The 18,190-nt window shown below is 47.1% G+C and overlaps 2 protein-coding genes across 5 annotated transcripts in view; one reads left to right on the top strand and one right to left on the bottom strand.

The window, feature by feature from the left end:
- The window catches only part of SMG7 (SMG7 nonsense mediated mRNA decay factor), a 53,440-nt gene extending 47,590 nt beyond the window's left edge, over positions 1–5,850 (top strand). For all 3 annotated transcript variants that reach the window (XM_034064301.1, XM_034064299.1, XM_034064298.1), the window contains 4 exons: positions 312–471; positions 1,798–1,968; positions 2,068–2,219; positions 2,655–5,850. In XM_034064301.1, the coding sequence (XP_033920192.1) occupies positions 312–471; positions 1,798–1,968; positions 2,068–2,219; positions 2,655–2,768 (597 nt within the window). In that variant the 3' untranslated portion in view covers positions 2,769–5,850. The remainder of the gene's footprint in view (positions 1–311; positions 472–1,797; positions 1,969–2,067; positions 2,220–2,654) is intronic.
- NCF2 (neutrophil cytosolic factor 2) lies at positions 5,822–16,298 on the bottom strand. 2 transcript variants are annotated; one of them, XM_005150172.2, is made up of 15 exons: positions 16,003–16,277; positions 15,461–15,543; positions 15,040–15,148; positions 14,724–14,858; positions 14,285–14,392; positions 13,320–13,379; positions 12,119–12,162; positions 11,774–11,915; positions 11,454–11,516; positions 10,987–11,065; positions 9,432–9,475; positions 8,549–8,700; positions 8,357–8,468; positions 7,951–8,113; positions 5,822–6,063 (listed from the first exon to the last, which is right to left on the bottom strand). In XM_005150172.2, exons 1-15 carry the CDS (start codon positions 16,174–16,176, stop codon positions 5,966–5,968), a joined length of 1,566 nt encoding a protein of 521 aa, XP_005150229.1. In that variant the 5' UTR covers positions 16,177–16,277; the 3' UTR covers positions 5,822–5,965. The 2 variants fall into 2 exon arrangements, with proteins under 2 accessions (XP_005150229.1, XP_030906009.1); XM_031050149.2 differs by having other exon boundaries at positions 5,822–8,113; positions 16,003–16,298.
- Between the last annotated feature and the right edge of the window lie 1,892 nt (positions 16,299–18,190).

Here is an 18,190-nt window from a genome sequence, read left to right as displayed (position 1 = left end):
GATTACCCATTATTTCCCAGAGAACTGAGCAGGGTCTTTTACAATTTTCCTGAGTACCGAGAATTTAAAAGATTTTTGTGAAGGTTTTGCAGTCCAGACAGGAGAAATCTATCCTGATTCAGAATGTGATGGTCTTTGTGTTAAATAAAATGGTCAAAGAAGAGGCTGGGGAGCTGGGGAGTGGCAAAGAAGTTAGGAAAATATTTTGATCTATAATTGATTGTTTCCTTTGTACAGTCTCAGTGTTTGAAATAAATCCAATGCCTAGACTAAATACCTTTTTTTTTTTTTTTTTTTCCTTTTCTTTTCAGGAAAGATATCCAAATAACAGCATGTTCAACGAGGTATATGGGAAAAACATGAATACCAGCACAAAAACAGAAGTCACCCCTTCAGTTGCTCATCAGGAGACTTCACTATATTCTCTCTTTGAAGGGACACCGTGGTCTCCATCCCTTCCAGCCAGCTCAGGTAATCCTGGTATGATTTTTCTTGTACCTGGTGATTTAAGAGGATTTTAATTAATTCTGAACATAGTGCAAGTTGAATGTAACCGGACATTAAAATAAACTTGCTTGACAAGGTGTCTGAAGGTTTCCGGTTGTCTTTATCCTCAAGAAATACAAGGGGATTCTGTAATTAATGTAGCATAAGAACATGGGTTTTAATTGAAGTAGTTAAGCAGGACAGAAGATCCTAAAATCTCTTCTGATAAGCATTTTGGAGTGGGACTTCAAACATTAGCATACGTTCAGTGTTGCTTCTTTGGAAAAAGCAGGAAGAATTGAATGTTATAATGTAGATATTTGATAGAGAAGGAAACTATATGACTGAAAAGCATGAAGGAAAATACTACTAGGCTTTTTGTGTGGTTTGTTTTTTTATTGTTCTTTTTTTATTAAGCCACCTATAAAGCAAACCAGCTTTTTCCTTAGTAACTATCTTGGAAGTATATAATATTTTAAATGTTTTGTTGTGATTTTATTCTCATTAAAAATCCAGGCAAATGTGAGAGAGGAATTAAGTTGAATCTAAGAAATGAATGGATTTTAAATAACAACTGCACTGAATATGATTTTTGTTTGCACTGAGACTAAGCAGAAATAACTGTTGTGGGTGAAATGGAAGGATTTTCAAAGTGCTTTTGTTCTAGAAGGATTTATGGCTCACATGGCTTCAGCTTTCTCTCCCTTCAGTTCTTCATTCAGGACCACATAGTATCCTGCCATCCTGCTATGCTGTGTTGCTTCAGGCATCATTCTCTTGTGCCTGCAGATAGGCTTTTTCATGCTTGCTCTCACTTTTTCTCAGTACTGTGTTCTGGTCTAAACTGACTTAAAACTCATACAAGATTAAAGCATTCACAGACTCTGCAGTTCAGTTTTTAAACTTGCAAACTCCTCAAGGTCTAATGGAAAATTTGGTTTTGTTTTTTTTTGGGGGGGGGGTGGCTTATCAGTCTTGGAGGGAGAATTTTTTTGTTTTAAGTTTTTTAAGAAATATTGGGAAAACTCGCTTTGGCTAGCCACCCCTCTTGAGGTTTCCTGGTTTTTGTTTTCATGGTAAGCACATGTATATATTAAATGCATTAATTCTGTTCTTGTCAATGCACAAAAAATTTCACTTAGAACCTAGGAATTTGTATTACACTTGTAGAATGGAGAGAACCTCCCTTGTTGACCTCCCACATTGGAGAAATCTGGGCCATGGCAGCATTTGCAGCAGCACTAAAAAAAGTCAGATGTGAGGTTTCTGCTGTTTATGTTGACCTTTTTCCTCTTGCATTGTCATCACTAGATCATTCGACACCAGCCAGCCAGTCTCCTCACTCCTCCAACCCCAGCAGCTTGCCAAGCTCCCCTCCAACCCATAACCACAATTCTGTTCCCTTCTCCAACTTTGGACCTATTGGGACTTCAGACAACAGAGACAGGAGGGTTGCAGACCGCTGGAAAACAGATAAGCCAGGCAAGTGCTGGGTTGCAGGCTCACGCAAAGCTGGCTGGTGGTGTTTGCTTTGCAGTGATTTTGCTACATTCAGTTGAACTTATCATTCTACCATTTTAGCAATGGGAGGGTTTGGCCTAGACTACCTTCCAGCAACATCCTCATCTTCAGAGAGCAGCTGGCACCAGACCAGCACTCCCAGTGGCACCTGGGCTGCCCAAGGCCCTCCGGCTATGGAGGACTCCTCAGCTGTGCTTATGGAGAGCCTGAAGGTATGCTTGACTGAAGCTCTGCTTAGGAATGGGTGCTTGTTTTTCCTGCAGATTCACTTATGCAGGCAATGTGGGAGGTGTGACCAGTGCTGGAAGATGTCACAATTTTCCAGTCCTTGCTGGTTTAGAGCATTTTGTGGAACAAGACCAGGCTAGCAGAACCGGAAGAAATTATAAAATTTGCTTTGACTATTCTAAAATGAGTAATGGTTAACATGGGATGATTTTTTATGGTAATGAGGATTCTGGAGGATGATAAACTTTTTCCGGGGAGCCTCCTTTTGGAATGCCTTCTTTGAAATCTACACAACTTTTATGATAAGCCATGTGTAGGTGATAAGGAGGGAGAATAGAAAAAATTGTCTCCACTTTCTGATCTGTAAGAGGGGGGCTGTCTAAAGCAAGGAGATGCTATTTTTGGCTGTTTGTTTTTAGTCCATCTGGTCCAGTTCCATGATGCACCCTGGACCCTCAGCTTTGGAGCAGCTGTTAATGCAGCAGAAGCAGAAGCAGCAACGTGGACAAGGCACCATGAACCCGCCGCATTGAGACCAAGGTGGCAACCCTTGCAAACGAAGGCTCCATAAACCATGGCATGTTGGGTTTGCAGGACTGGCCCACACAGTCCTGTGCAGGTGGCAGCCCTCTCTTCTGGTCCTTGCTGTCAGGAGGGCGTAAGTGCTCCACCAACCCACTGAGTGTGCACAAAACGTCTGCAGTGCAAGAAAACGACATCAGGAACTCTCCCATCCCTGGGCCCTCTGGAGGGAGAGAGGAACTGCTGTTTGTCTCACTCAGTAACCTGATATCACCGCCTCTCACCTTCTCCATTGTGCATGTCCCCAGCCACATGGGAAGTAAAAGCTGAGAATGAAGGGCAGATGGGAGAAGCCAATGAGAACTTCTCAATCCTTTTCCTCTCTTTGGGGAGATAAAATACGAATCCATTAATGATTGCTTTGCTGACTGAGAATGTAGTTGAAATTACTCCTAAACATCTTTATCTCAGTAGTAAGATCACACTGAATTCTTCCATACACAGACATGCTTCATTGTCAGCGTGTAGCAATGAAAGCCCCAATTGCTGCTCTGGTCAGAGGTGGTTGGTGGCATGGGGGAGCTCTATCTCCTGGGCTAGCAAAGGAGTTTCATGAAGGAGAGTCTGGCACTTGACACCACTTTACCTTTCACCTAAAGGCTTTGGCCAGCCCATGGGTGGGTTAGAAACTCCAGCATGAAATGCCCTCCTCTCAGTAGGTGTTTGAACTATAATTGGTGATGTGGGGCATTGCAGCACTCTGCTGGACAAGCAAGTTAACTACTATGGGGTTTTGAATTAATGTTTGATTCCTGTACATTTTACTGTAGCATAGTGGCTAGCCCCACAAATGGCAGGCTAGTCTGTGCATTCACAGCCTGACTCATTTTAATAGGTAGGTAGAAAGCTTTCAATGGTTTTTGTTTTTTGTTTTTTTTTTTTCTTTCTCTCTCCATCCTCCCATCTTCGCTGGATGCTAGTAGTTTCATTACCAATGTGCAACATCTTGCAGAAAATAATCAGGGGTCCAGCAGGGCTGGGTAAAGCTTCCAGTCAGCCTGGACAGTGCAGAGTGTATGCACCCCACAGGCACACATCAGCTCTGCAGAAACCCGTCCCCACCCTCACCTCCCACCCCCAGCTGCAGCCCCAAACTTTCAGTTCCAGAATGAAATTCAAGGCACTCGTGGACACACACGAGTGACCCGCACACAGAAGAAAGTATAGTGCTGTTCATAGATGAAAAGATGCAGAAGGGAAAGGGAAATGTTTTATTTGCTATTTATTAGAGGGAAGGAAGACTGCAAGCTTTGATAAAGAAAAGGACAGCATTTTTGTTAGGTTTCCCAGGGAAGTTATGGAAACAATCTCAATGTCCATTTGCTGTGTTTAGCAGTAGGGATTTGTATGATTATTCAGGATCTCTGAGCTGGAAGTCAGCTGCAGAGCAAAGCACATGCAGGAGCCGAAGTGACACTGGAGTCTGGGCAGCCGCAAAGAATAAAAAAAGGGAAGATGAAGGAGACACGATACTCCTGCAGGGGTCTGAGCAGCTCCCGCACGACCTCCACCTTAGCAACATCACTGTTCTTTGTTGCATTTCGAAGCTGTGTTTCCTTTAAAAAGTCTGAAAGTTTCCACCCAGTGGTAATATGAACCAAACCCGTTTACTTCCCTCCAGCCCTCCCAGTTTGTGTATTGAGCTGTGCACCCAAGCAGCTGCGACATTCCAGTGTTTGAACTGTCACTGACTCTTGCACCCTAGACGAGCTAACCAGGTTCACCATCTCACTCCAGCAGTGCCAGGGTCCCAGCCACACTGTTCTACTTGTGCATGAGCATCCGGCCTTGGGAATGCATCCGGCTCTTGGCTGGGACACCCCTCCTGCCCTCCAATGCTTGGAGGAGCGAGGGAAAGGGGCCCCTAACAGAAACTGGTTTGTGTTGTAAGCTTTTTTTGTGGGGTTTTTTTTTTGTCTGTCTGTGCAAGAACTGCAGCTGCTGAAATCAGCTTTGCCTTTAATTAAACCATGTTCTCTCCATACAGGTCTGTGTGTAGCGTTTATTTCCTGTGTAACTTGGCTGCAGGCTTTTAAGAATGCTGTATTTTTATAAACAAGTCAGGAAAAGGATTGAAGTTTCAGCGGGAGGTGGAGGACACAGATCCTCCTGCCGTTGACGTGCCTGCAGATCAGGATATTGGCTGTTTGCAGCCAGTTTTTGAACAGCATATTTCCAAATGTGTCAAAACTACACCGATGATCTGGTTTTGAAACGACAGACATTCACTATAACCAGACAACTCTTCAGAATAAGTTCCTTTCAAAATAGCTATGATATTTAGGGTATTGGGACAGTGGGGTTGTCCAGAACTTGCGTGATAGGATTCCAAGTGGACAAACTGCTGCCCTTGGCACCTTCAAAGCAAGGCACTCCCAGAACTGTGTGGCTGGTTCATGTATAGCTTGCATGGTTTGAGACACATCATTTTAAAATGCTAGGAAGGAGCAGCTGTCAGCAAGAAGGACCAGAAATACTGTGAAAGTAGTGCTGAATGACCTGCTGAGATTCCAGGCAGTGTCTTTCTAAGTTACTGTCTCTTCTGACTGCTGCAAAAATGCCTTGAGGTACAGCTCCTAAAGGCTTAAAAAAAAAAGAAAAAAAAGCATATACTTTTATTGGTGGGGGGTTTTAGTCACCATGGTTTTGAAGTGAATTGTCAATTGAAGCAGGGTGAGTCTGCATGGTGTCTCTTAAGCTCTTGGGGTTGGCAGTGACGTTTTAAGGAAGCAAACAAACACTGTTCAGCCTTTCCTGGTCTGTAGTGTCTTGAACACCAGTTCCGCATCAGGATCTGTTGGCAGGGCTGTGAATGCAAGAGGCACCACCCTCATGGGTTTTCCCAGCTGCTGGCATGTCTGCATAAAAGCTTTGTTAAGGATAAGGCAGGTGGGACAGAGGAAGTCTCTTGGCAAGCACAGGTTTTATGACTGAATGCATTCTTAACAGGAGGACAGTGAGCAGCTTTTTAGTAAATACCTGTTTTAGAGAACAATGCGAAATGTAAAATAAAAAATAAAGCTTTTAATACAAGTAGCAGTAATACTTAAAGTTCATTTTCAGGTGCAGTGATTAATACAGAAACTTCTTAATTGCAGTGGTTGAATTCTGAATTTCTTTCCACATCCACAGCTCAAGCTCTTTGAAATCACATCTCCAGGTCTTTAGTATTAGATTTTTGAACAAAAGCGGATGGGAAGATGCCGATTTTCCCATTGCACTGGCCTTCTAACCAGTCTTCATTCACTGGAAGATAGAACCGACATGATTTTTGTCATCATATGGATATATAGGAGCACAATAACCTCCCTGTGCTATAGAGAGGTCCTAGATCACCTTTTTAAGGTTTTCTGCTAAAGCCTGGTGTAGAGAGGAATGTGGGTGAAAGGGGCTGGGGAGGAATGAGGTAGAGAGCAAGCCTACAAGGTATGAAAGATTGCAGGTAGGAAAAGTAAAACAAGATAGAGACTGAGGGGCTTAGAAACTGCCTGGAACAGAAAACAGTGGAAACAAAGTGAGTATGGAGAGCAAGGAAATGATCTGAGACCTCAGGCTGTTGTCTTCAAGGTGCCAACTAAACTGCATTTTCACCTGCTGTTCTATGTTCATGTGAAGAAAAAACCCAGAACAAACCCCCAGAGCCTCTGCTACCCTGGGTTGAGTAAAGCTCAGGAGCTCTGAAAGCTCTTGCTGTGGGGGAACCAAAGGAGGTAAGAATGAACTTTCTAGTGGGAAATATTTAGTTGAGCATGGACAGTAGAATTTTGGAGTGGGAGAAGTCATCAATGTATGGTGCAAAACCTCACCTGTACAGTGGTAGAGGTGGACTATTATCACTTGTCAACCAGCCAAATAGGTGATTCAGCTACTTACAGCAAAATAACATTTTTGTTTGTTTTTGGTTTTGTCTTTAAAACTTTCTGATGCCTTGATTTCATGCGGAAAAGGGAAACAGATGTCCTGGGCAGGGTCTGTTTGTAATTCTTCACCTGATACAGGTTCACTGGCAGTTTTTGCTGAAGCACAGTTTTTTCCTTCATCCTGCGTGTTCTGCGCAGGTTTGAAGGGATCCAACTCAAAAACATACTAGACTATTTACTCTGTATTTAAGTCTTTATTCTCATTAAAAGCACCAAAGACTAATACTGAAGGGCAGTGAGGCTAATGGAAGACTATGCTTAAAACCAAAACCAGACAGGAAAAGGTGACAGGTAAGAGAGATGGGAGTAAGAGCATTCTGCCATTGTGAGAGCAGTAGACAAAATAAGGCATCTCCTTTAAAAACAAACTGTGATCAGTAAGCTTAAACACAGCTCAATTGAAACCCTCTCATCTGGAAAGTGTTTGGGGAAGAGGGTGGCAGAAATGGGTGTGATGAAAACGTGTTGTTAGAGGTGTGTGTAACACACTTGGGTGGGAAGCCCATGGTAGAGCTGGAGGAGCTCTGCTGCAGTTGCAGCATGAGGCAGCTGCTGTGGACGAAAGCACTTGTAGAAAGCAATCTTGCAGACTTTAGGTCCTGCTTTTTTTTCTGCCTTTTGTCCATGGGGATGGAGCAAATTTGCCCTGAATGGAAACCGGAAGCTCGATGACACAGCTCTTAGTAATGTGAAGGAAGGTAACTCTTGTATGTGTCCTTAGGTTGTCCTTACCCCTGGCTTCCACCTGCCACCTCATGTAATCTCTGAGAAAGCTTGTGTTGAACTGAAACACTTTAGAAGACATTAGAAAAGAAACTAGCAGAGTGCTCTGCAGCAGAAATCTGAGCAGCCTGTTTTCCATCTAAAGGTGGTAAACTGCAGCTTGCAGAAGTTTGCTGTCAGTGAAGGCTACCTGAGCTATAGGCTGCTGCTCTGCAGGTTTCCAGCATGAAACAGTTTGCTTCAGAGGACAGGGGGATTTGGGGGAAGAGATCAAAGTCCCTGGTGAAGCTCATAAGCTCCACTGAAGAATGTGCATCCAGTGTCTGACCAAATACTTGAGAGTTTTTGGCCTGAGTAGCGTATGTTAGAAACTCACAACTTCCACTGGACTGAGCAGAAGCTGCTGCAAGTGCTTGGTATCTCGGGCTCAGACCCATGCTCTCACCTGAGCTGGAAGCTCCCTCACCTGTTGCAGAAAGAGCACAATTACCTTTGGATAGAACAAGTATCACATCTCCTGCCTGAAACTCCAGGTCTTCAGGTTGGGTGGCTTCATAATTGTACTGTGCTACAACTTGGGTTGGTCCTGTCTCCTCCGGTGTTGCCTCCTGTGGCAGCTCCTCTGGTTGGCTGTCTGGTAAAACCCCCTCTCCCTAGGGCAGGAAATAAGCTGGTAAGGACACCTCTTAGATCCTCCTTTTTGTTTGTACCAGGATAAGAAACAAGCTCTGTTTCTCTTCACCTGCTCTTTGCCCATCTGCCTTTGAACAGGTCACTGGCTTGCTTTGAGAGCCACAAGCCTACACTCACAACAAGGAAAGTAAAGGCAGTATCTGCTTGGGTTTCTTGCCAGGAGCAGGCAGAAGAGGTGGCTGCCACCACTAGCTATCACTGACCTCCGTGATGTCGCACCAGACTGTCACACAGTTGCCCTTGCTCTGGCTCCAAATTGCCTCTAGATTCTCTCTGCTGAGATTCACCAGTGCTTGGCTTTCCACAGGCTTGTACCTGCATGTGCAGAGGACACGGGGTAAGAGTGGGAGCCCTGAAAACACAACTTTAGCTCCCTGCAGCAGGCAGTGCCTCACCTCAGCTGTGTGTGCTCAGGCTGGAGCTCCAGTTTCTTGCAAACCAGGTCCAGTAGCTCCATGTAGGAGAGGCTTGTCTCAACTTGCAGGGCAACTGTGTATTTGTAATGCACTTTGAGAATGCAGGAGCTGGAGATGTCCGATTTCGTCTCCTGCAGGTGGTAAACTGGATGTCAGAGCTTACATGGCTTGGTGAGGGTAGGGAGAGGGACTGGGATATAGAAACTGTGAGTGCCTGAGTCAAATATGAGCTGTGGGGCATCAGCTGTCTGCTGGTTAGAGAGACATCTCTGCTAGAGATTAGCCTTTGGTACTTCTTTCAGGGCAGGTCAGTGGTTGTGCCACCTAAGCTATCCTGGGCTTGTCCCAGGAGAGAGCACAATCATAGATTAGTTACTTAGCAAACAAATGGTGACTTCTGGGTGACCAAATCTGTGGTGTGTCTACCGTCCAACCCCCTCATTCCTTTTTTTTCTGAGTTGAGATTGCTGTGTTTTCCCATTTCTCTACCCAGTGTGACTTTGTGATGCACTGACCCTGCACAGGAGTGTGTGCACTACAGCCAAGCTCTCTTCATTTCTCCCTTTTGAAGTGCTACAGGCCAACTAAGATGGGAGTTGTACAAAGGTTCTGCTGACAGTTGCAGGTCCACTGCGGAGTGGACTGGAGAACTCCTAAAAAGCAGCCCTAGTCACCTGGCTGGGTCCTGATGACCTGCTGACCCCTCAGCCTGTCATGTTTTGGAGAGGCTAATGAATGATGAACACCTAGAACACTTCCAGGGCCAGGGTGCTTGCTGGGCATGCCAGCACCTTTCAACATGCAGTAAATGCAGAGTTGTAACACCAACAACACCTTGGGGTCTACGTTTACAAGATGTTACCTTTGCTGCACCTCTTGGCTGTGTCACAGTAACAGGAGCGCTATCTGTGGAGGAAGAAAGAGGTGGCTCAGGAAGTGGAATAGGGTAAGGATTACTGCTTAGTGTCTAATCAGATCTCCTGCAGCCCATCATTATCTGTAGCAACATCAACCAGCCCTGGAACCACTGTGGGTCACTTGAGTGAATGCAGCATCAGCTGTGACGGGGTTTGTCTGTAAGATTTAGATGTAATCACCAAGCAAAGGTTTAGTCTCTGTGCTTTCCCTCTCATAGGGATGGGAGTTTTATGGGTCTTTCCTGTGCAGATTTTAAAAATAATGAATATGTGACCTGTCTTTGCTCTTCTGATCTCCCTAGGTCCACACTGGAAACTGGAGACAATCCCCGTGCTTCACTGGGGTCGTAGAGCTAAATTTAGACCTCCAAGTATGGTGCTTTCATGTGGGTTCGTTTAAGTCTCTTCAAAAGGATCTATTCTATGTTTTGTCAGTGTTTAGACAAAACTGTGCTTGTTATGGGAAGAGTCAGTGCTATACAGTTGATTGGAGTCCCACCGCTAAATCTGCATTGGCTTTTGGTACTATAAAGATGCTCTTTGAGGTGGTTGTGTCCCTGAGCTGTTTGCTGTTAACTCGTATGAGCTGTAGTCATCTTCTGTATCGGCTTTACCACTAGACTGCTGTTAAGGTTGCTCTGCTTGGGAAGCAAACCCTGTCAGAAAACTGCAGCAGGTTAACACCCACTTGGTATAGTCTCTGCACATTGATGTTTTTTACCCCAAATGGGTTTTCCCTGCAGTGGTGTAGAGCTCGCAGTTCATCTGCAGGCTCCTACCTCTGAGCACTGCATGATGTTTTCTAAAGAGGGCAACTCTCAGCGCTTCCTCCCTGCTCTTCTTTTCAGCTCACGGTCTCGTGCTCGCAACAACAGCAATTTTGGACCATGCACCTGAGCACTCCTGCAGCAGTGTGGATGCAGACAGCAGAGCCCTTTTCAGCTTCCCAGCACCCTGAGCCAGCTGTGCTGGGGTTGATGTGGTGCTCCTGGTTCTACCATCCCTGCCCCAGGCCTGGGACATGGGACACTGGGTAGTGTTAGCTAGAAATGCCCTTCTCAGGGCAACCACCACAGCTCTTTCACACCTAACCCAGTTCACAGCAGCACTAAAAACACTGTAGGTGCCCTGCTCTAAGGAGGAGCCTATAAGGAACCTTCTACTCCAAGCTTGAACAAGCTCGGTTATGTGTCTCATTCCTATCCCTAGGACCTTTTTCCCATTAGTTGCTGTGCTAATTTAAGAGCACTTAAGGGACTTGCTTTCTTTGGGGACCCACCTGCTCTATTTTATTCCACCATCAGCATTGCAGTTGCTGTCCCTGCCTCCTGCTTTAATGTCCCCCCATCCTTGGCTGCAAATCAGTCTAGGAATGAAATAGGTGAGCCTTAGCCCTGGTCTCAAAGTGTGAGGACATGGAACCAAGGAAACCACCTCACACCTACTGCCAGGGGTTTCACCCCTAAGGCACCCCCATCCCTTCAGCTCCTTGTCACTGACCTGGTGCTGGCCGCCGTGGTTTCTCTGGAGCAGTGGAGCTGGGTGACTCTGGAATCTCTGCCTCAAGAGGAATTTCTTCCTGTGCCAGATGGGAAGAAGGTAGTGCTGTCTATCCCACCCTTCCTAAGGGAGCTGGGGCACTACTGCCCTGTGGAGCCTGATCTCCAACCCATTATATTCCCAAGGTCTATTTGGGGTCTTGAACCAGGGAGGGTAACTTTACTACCGCTTATCCCCCCGACATTGCCAACCACCACCCGGGGGGGGGCATTGTCACAGCATCTGTCAACATTTTGCAGGTCTCTGAACTCACATGAAGGTGACTGTGAGCCAAAATAACCAAGCCCAGCATTATGAGGGGGAGGGATTTGCAGGTATAGGTCCTGCTGGAAGGCCCAGAATGGGTGGTGGGTGAATGTGTGGGGATCTGCCCTCCCAAGGTCACCATCTCCTCCTGGGCTCCTCACCTGGATATGCAGCTTGTTCTGGAGCTCCACAGGCTCGAGGTAGTTGCAGGGAACAATCCCTTTCTGCAGGGAAAGGAGAGATGAGTGGTGATTGCTTGGCAGGCAGGCATCCCACTGCTGCCAGACGCAATTGAGCTTGTCCTCACCCTACCCTGAACACAGGAGAGTCCCTGAGGCTGGAAGGTTAGTTGATACAGGTTGGATGGGTTTCAGCAAACCCTATGGCCTAAGCCAGGGTGGACATACTACGGGACTTAAATTGGAAATCCATTTAGTTGCTCACAGCAACGATTTGCCCTGCAAGTCCCACCCCGTGCTACCTTTCCGTTGAACATCACTGTTGCCCAGTTGTCCTTCTCTTTCTTCAGGACAAAGACAATGTTTCCTGGCAGGACCTGCAGCTCCTCAGTGGTCTCAGGGATGAACTCATACAGAACGCGGTGTGGCTGCCCTTCGAGGGCCCTGGGTGCAGGAGCAGTTGATAGGTCAGGAAGGTGGGTGACATTGTAGGGGGAACCCAGACCTCTGCATTCTTGTTCCTATCAAACCCTGTTCCCCCTGAGTTTTGGGTTCTGGTTGGATGCTTGGCTGTGATGGTGCAGGATGGAGTTGGACATGGATGCATAGGTTAGCAGTGTTGTCCATCCATCCTTTGTCCAACTCACCTGAGGATTTCTGGAGTCTTGGACCTGGGTGGAGGACCAGAGGCCTGCCAACAAGAAGGCAAAAAGGAAATTATCAGTAATATGAAGGATTTTCGTTGCTTTGCAGAAATATCCTACAGCTTCTATCATGCCTGTTATACCCCAACATGGTTCCTTCCTCCCCATGCTGGTGGCAGGTCAGATGATTTGAACCAAAATGGAGCTTTTTGCTGCTTTGCAGGGAGCTGAGGTAGGTTTTCGCCTGTTTGCCACCCTCATACATAAAGTGCTGTGAGGATTATCACTAGATTTGCTCCCTCTAAGGAGTAGTTTCCAAATTCTTCCACCTGCAGTTGGTTTTCAGAGGCACAGCCCAGCCCTGTGTTCAGTCATGATTCTGGTTTCAGCTCACAGAGGGCTGAGACCAGGGATTTGAGACCAACTGGCATAAATTGTGCTTCTCTGTATCTTCCTATTACCATGCTTGTAAAATTCCCTGCTGCCATCGTAGTGTTTTACTGTCTCTCCTGCCATAGGAAGTTCTCTGGTGGATTTCATCAACCCTCTGAAGAAGTAACTTGAAATAGGCCTGACTCCCCTAGTGAGGTGTCAACACTTGGCTGCACTGAGGAGTGTATTTTATATTGCTTAACAGTGCTGCAGGCTGCAGCAGCTCCATTTCCCCATACAAATCCTCCCATAGGTCATGTAAAAAACTCTTGGGACCTCTGGAGATGGGAAGATGATGCTACAGCATCAGGAAAATGGCACAGAAAATGCAAGGGGCTTAGAGAATAGGGAGGAGGGTGAATAATGAAAGCAGAACTGCTCTTGTTTCTCCATGTCAGCTTAGACAGACAAACCCTAATGATTCCTATGAGGAGGGTCTGAGACAGCTCTGTGCTAAAAGCCATCATCCTGCGGCAGTGGTGGAGGCAGAGGATGTGCTGTCCCGCCACTACTTTCCTGTTCAGGAAACCAGTTTAACCTCAACCACAGATGTAGGTGGCTTCGGGCTGCACTTCCTGATGATGGAAGGAACAGCTGAAATGTGGGGGCAGTATCCTCCTCCTCCCCATGGCAGTAGCAGAAAGTCCATGGTAGTGATGCTGCTGTTTGCTCCCCACTGTGAGCTAGAGACCGCAGCAGGGTGCAGGATGATACCCACCCCTATGTCCTCCTGAAATTTCACCAAGGATTCTGTTCAGCAGTAGTGCCTTACCTGTGGTTGAAGTGGAGCAAATCCTGAAAAATCATCTTTGTCCACCACAGATGCCACCACCTAGAGACAAAGGCAGACAGGTAATGATGTCATGCTTCCAGACCTCTCTTAAACCTCTGATGTCCACCCTCCTCCTTGGCTGTTGGCCAAATCAAGTTCTTCAGGATGCTTCAGGTTCAAGAGGGGCTGTGGTTTTAGGCTAAGCATCTTGGATTACAGACTGAGGACTTCTGGCACCAAACCTCACCTCTAAGCTATGGTAATGTCTCGGCTCTTAGCCTCACTGCTACTCCAGTTAAAGTTGTAACTTGAAAGTTTCCGTTTATGTTTTAATCACAAGCTAAAATGTCCACCTCAAGCCCTTACTTTCTATAGGTGACTATAGGAAGTTTGCAGATGTTTGTGTGCATGTTTCTGGGGTTCCTCTGATACCCAAGGAGCTGCTTGGCTCTCAGTTGCCCAGTTCACCAGTGCCTGCATAGCCAAAGGTTCCCTTTCTGAAGGAGCCCAGGACCTGAGCCCAAGGGTGATATCCTCGTGCTTTGACTTTGCACAGTCATGGGAGAAAAGCTTGGTTACTTATGGGAGCTGAAAAGCCCCTTTCAAACTGAGCAAGAGAAGAACTGGATGTCATTTGTGAGTGTCAGATGTTAAAAAGATTCTTGGCTTGCTGACTGACTGTCCCTCATTTTTCTCTAAGGAGAGAAACTGAAAATAGGCCATGCTCTTCAGAAATATGCTATTTAGAAATATGCTATCTGTCTTATTCTTCCCCTGTTCCCTGTGAGATCCCTACATGCCATTCCTCCCTCCATGCCTGGGGGGGAATCCCTGAGGCATGGACCAGCTCCATATCTCTGGCTGCCCTTGATGCAGCAGGCAGCAGCTCAGAGGAGTGGTGAGGGGGTGGTCAGCAGCATTCCTCAGCCCCCAGGCTTGTCTTAACTAAGATATTTCTTTCTTACCATAGCCTTTCCCAGGTAGTCCTTCTTCTCCAGCTGGGCCACTTGCTTTTCGTTTGGTCTAAACAGCTTCCCTGCAGGCATGGCCACCAGCTCACAGATCTTCTGCTTCTGTAGCACAGAGAAGTCAGAGAGCTCTTCAGAGATGAGAGCATGGACTGCTGAATGTCCCCTTCCTATCTTCTGGTTCAAGGTCTCACTCCATAAAGTCAAAACTCCACTCCTGACAGGGTTCATTTACCCTGACCTTCCTGTCCCTGCTTCCCCAGTGACCCAAAGCTCTTCCCACCAGCTTGTGTCTCACTACAACACTCAAGCCTGCTGCGTTTTTATCCTGCTCTGCTAAAGCCATAGCTAAAAAGTGTGTTCTTTGGCATTTTTTTCCTTCCTCCCTGCAGGGCTGCTGTGAGCAAACACAGTGGCTGAGAAACCTCCTCCTTACCAGGATGGCTTCCATTGCCCTGTCGATCCTGTTATGCTGGAGCTCACTCTTCATGCTCATGGCCTGTGTTAGGTGCTCCTCAGCTTTCTTCCAGTCCTCCATCATGGCATACACCAGTGCAATGTTGTAAAGTATCTACCAAAGGGATGGGAGCAAGAAAATGATCTCTTAGAGCAACCAGATGATTGCCAGGAGGGTGATAAAGGAGAGGGCAGCAGGGCAGTGGCACAGAGAGAGGTTGGCTGTCTTCTCTTTAGATTTCTTGCACTGGTGAAGAGACCTCCAGGATCAAAACTGCCGGTCAAGTCTTTCTCACCTCGCAAGCAAAGAGCCTGTACCGCAGCCCCAGGATCTTGTAGTCAATGAGCTGGTTGCCTCGCAGCTGGGCCAGTGCCTCTTTGAAATCCTCAATGGCTTTTTCATGGCTGTGGAGCAGGGGACAAGGATGTTACCACTTCATGATGGCAATCTGCTTGCCTCAAAGTCTTTATATATTCTTTTTTGAGTTAAATTGGGTCTCTCCCATCTCCTTGCAGTGTTTTTGGACACTCCAGGGTGAGAAGAGATGCTCCAAGACTGGTGTTAGCCCCAGGAGTGCACTGCTGATGGACGAACCTGTTTTACCTTGAGGGGTTGCGGTTTGAGACCTGGGGTATCATCCTGCCTGGGGCTGTCCTCCGCTAAAGGCTGGTATCTCTGCAAGCAGCAAAACTGAAATATAGAACCCTTCTACTCACTTCTGCCTCTGGTAAAACACTGTCCCCCGCTGGAAATAAGCCACTGCCAGGTGTTTGTCGCAGCTGATGCTCTGGGTGAATGCCTGCATGGAGGTTGGAATAGGGCAGAGAGGTAAAAAGGAAAGACCTTTAAAAAACTGAAGGTGTAGAGCAGTTATACCTGTCCTACTTCAGCCCAGTGGCCTAAGCTGGGCTCTGTGGCTACATGTCCTGCAGTGCACCAGGTTCCTAATTTTTTTAGCTGGAATCTGTCCCAGCCTGCTCAGCAGCTTAGTGCCTCTGTAGTCACCTCTTGGAGAGAAGGTACAGCAAGCAGCAAGCCATGCACCTCTTCTGCTGCTTTGCCTGGAAAATAGGTTAAGCAGGACCAGCCCAGGGGTGTCACCCTTCACCCCAGTTTTAAAGGTCCTGAATCCTTCCCATAGTCTGACTGTGGCCCTTAATTCCTCCTTACCTACTGCATCCATCTGACTGTCAGGTCTGTGAGCAAACTCACTGGTGCCTGTGAGTAGTAGTGACTGCGGTAGAAGGCTGTACCTTACCTCCTCCGCCTCGGCCAGCTGTCCCAGAACAAGATGGATGCAGCCGATGTTAAAGCAGATTTTGGCAGGGGGGTTCTGTACGGCTGTGAAGGCATCCAGGGCTGTTCTCCACTCCTTCCTATCCACTGCACACACTCCTTCTTGCCACAGCCGGATAGTCTCCACCAAGGACATGGCGTGGTAGTGCAGGACGCGGTGTCCTCGGCTGTGTTGTGGGTCTTGCCCCTCGCCTTTTCCTTCTGTGTGGTGCTGTTCAGCCTCTTTCTAGCTCCCTTCTGCCTGTATTTCTGCCTTCCCCCCTGCCTGTGTCGCAAACCTAACAGGAAGTGGCCTCACTCACATCAGTGAAATGCAGCCTCGGGATGAGGAAGTGGGGCAGAGGCAGCGGGTTTCCATGCTGCACTGCCGTGGGTTGCACCCCAGGTCCTCTCTGTCAGCCCATCCATCCTCACCTCATCAGGTTTTGCTTCTCCAGGTTTTTCATGGAAAGACATGGATTTTGTCATCTGGGTGGTTGAGCAGGTCAAATTCAGGGCTGCAAAGCCACAGGGCAAGCACTGCAGCTGAGCCCCTTGTGCCCTCCAAAGCGTGGTCCTTGATAGAGGCAGTTGCTAAATGGCTCCTGCAGGCACAGCTGCCTGTAGCTGGGCTGGTGCTACCCTGCCTGCTGGCCCAAGCAGGAAAGTGAAGTATAGCCCAAGGCGCAGCCTGGGAGAGCATTTGTCCTGCCCGTTTCCCACTGCATTGCCCCAGAGAGGGGCTCTGCTGCTGGGGGTGTGTGGAGCTGCCAAAGATGGGCTTTGAGGGGCAGTGGCTGTGCCATGCTGAGCCCTGGCAGCAGTGGTAACTCACATTTAGCCCAACATCACTTCTGTTGAGGTGCCAGCAGGGGGTAACCTGGCATTGGAGCACTGCGGGAAGGACAGGGAGACACTGAGCATGCGGCAGCTGCAGAGGTACTGATGGCAGGGGTCTGACCCGCTGACTCCGTTTGGAGCTGGATGTTCCACACGTCGTTTCTAAGAAGTTTTGGAAGGACCTTTCCGCATCTGCTAGCCATGTGATGTGTATTTTCTAAGAGCTTAAAATACATCAGCAAGACTTGTCCCTTGTGCGTTTACTGAAACTTCCCCATCAAGTTAAAAAACGCTGGAAACGGGAGGCAGGCTGTGGAGGAACTCTTTTGTTTGACTTCTGCTTGGCAAGAAAGCCGGGCTGCTGTACAGCAAGTATTTTAACCAGAAACAGGATCAAGCATATCCCTGAACCTGGAGCTCTCTTTGATTTTCCAATTGTAAGCATGCCCTTGGCATCCCTCTATGCCCAGTTGACTCCTATGGGCTTCCTACAGACGCATGGAGGAGACTCTGAACTCCAGAAAAGCAGAGAGAAATGCCACCAGGTGAAGTGATGCTGAAGAAGAGAGGTGGGAATAACAACATGGCTAAGATGAAAACACCTCCGAGATGCCTTTTCTCATTCCTGTGGGGAATGGGAGACCCCATCTGGCAGGAAATGGTTCCATTTACTGTAGGGATAATTTTCTGCTCGTTTAATTACCTGAATTGGTGCACTGCAGGGTCAGGCATACCCCAAAACCAGCACAAAGGGAGCTGGAGGAGGACACGAGATCACCCCTGTGACAGTACCTGGGTTTGGTTTTTTTTTCCTTGTGTTTCACAGAAAGATGGGATCTGAAAGATGCAAGCACAGCAAATGCTCACAGCAGCTATCCTTCTGCTTGGTTATTTTTAATGTAACATTCGAGTCATTTCAAAGCTATGATAAATGCACCCCTTCTACTAAGAGTGAGACTCTTCTTCCCCTTTCTCTTACCGAGTTGATTTAGTAAGCAGACTTGTTTTTTTCTATGACAATGTCCAAGAGGAAATGAGTAACAAAGATGGTGACATTTCCTGTGGGAGAGTCTTGGAATCAAGCACAAAAGCAGGGTAAGAAATACATATAAGGACCCAAAATCCAGCTGGCATGAAGGAGTTGGTTTTGAGTTTGTGTAGGAAAAATATGTGTAGGTTTATCATAATCTATGGAGAGGAGACTCAGAAAGAGACTGATCTGGGCACGAGAAAACATTATGTATGAGGAAAGACCAAGGGGATTGACCTTGTTTGGGAGATCTATGATGCAGGAGGAGTGGAGAAGACTGAGCACATCCAGATCCTTCCCT

Source organism: Melopsittacus undulatus, chromosome 6 (assembly GCF_012275295.1).
Source record: "Melopsittacus undulatus isolate bMelUnd1 chromosome 6, bMelUnd1.mat.Z, whole genome shotgun sequence".
NCBI classification, from domain to species: Eukaryota; Metazoa; Chordata; class Aves; order Psittaciformes; family Psittaculidae; genus Melopsittacus; species Melopsittacus undulatus.
This window is presented reverse-complemented; position numbering and strand designations above follow the sequence as displayed.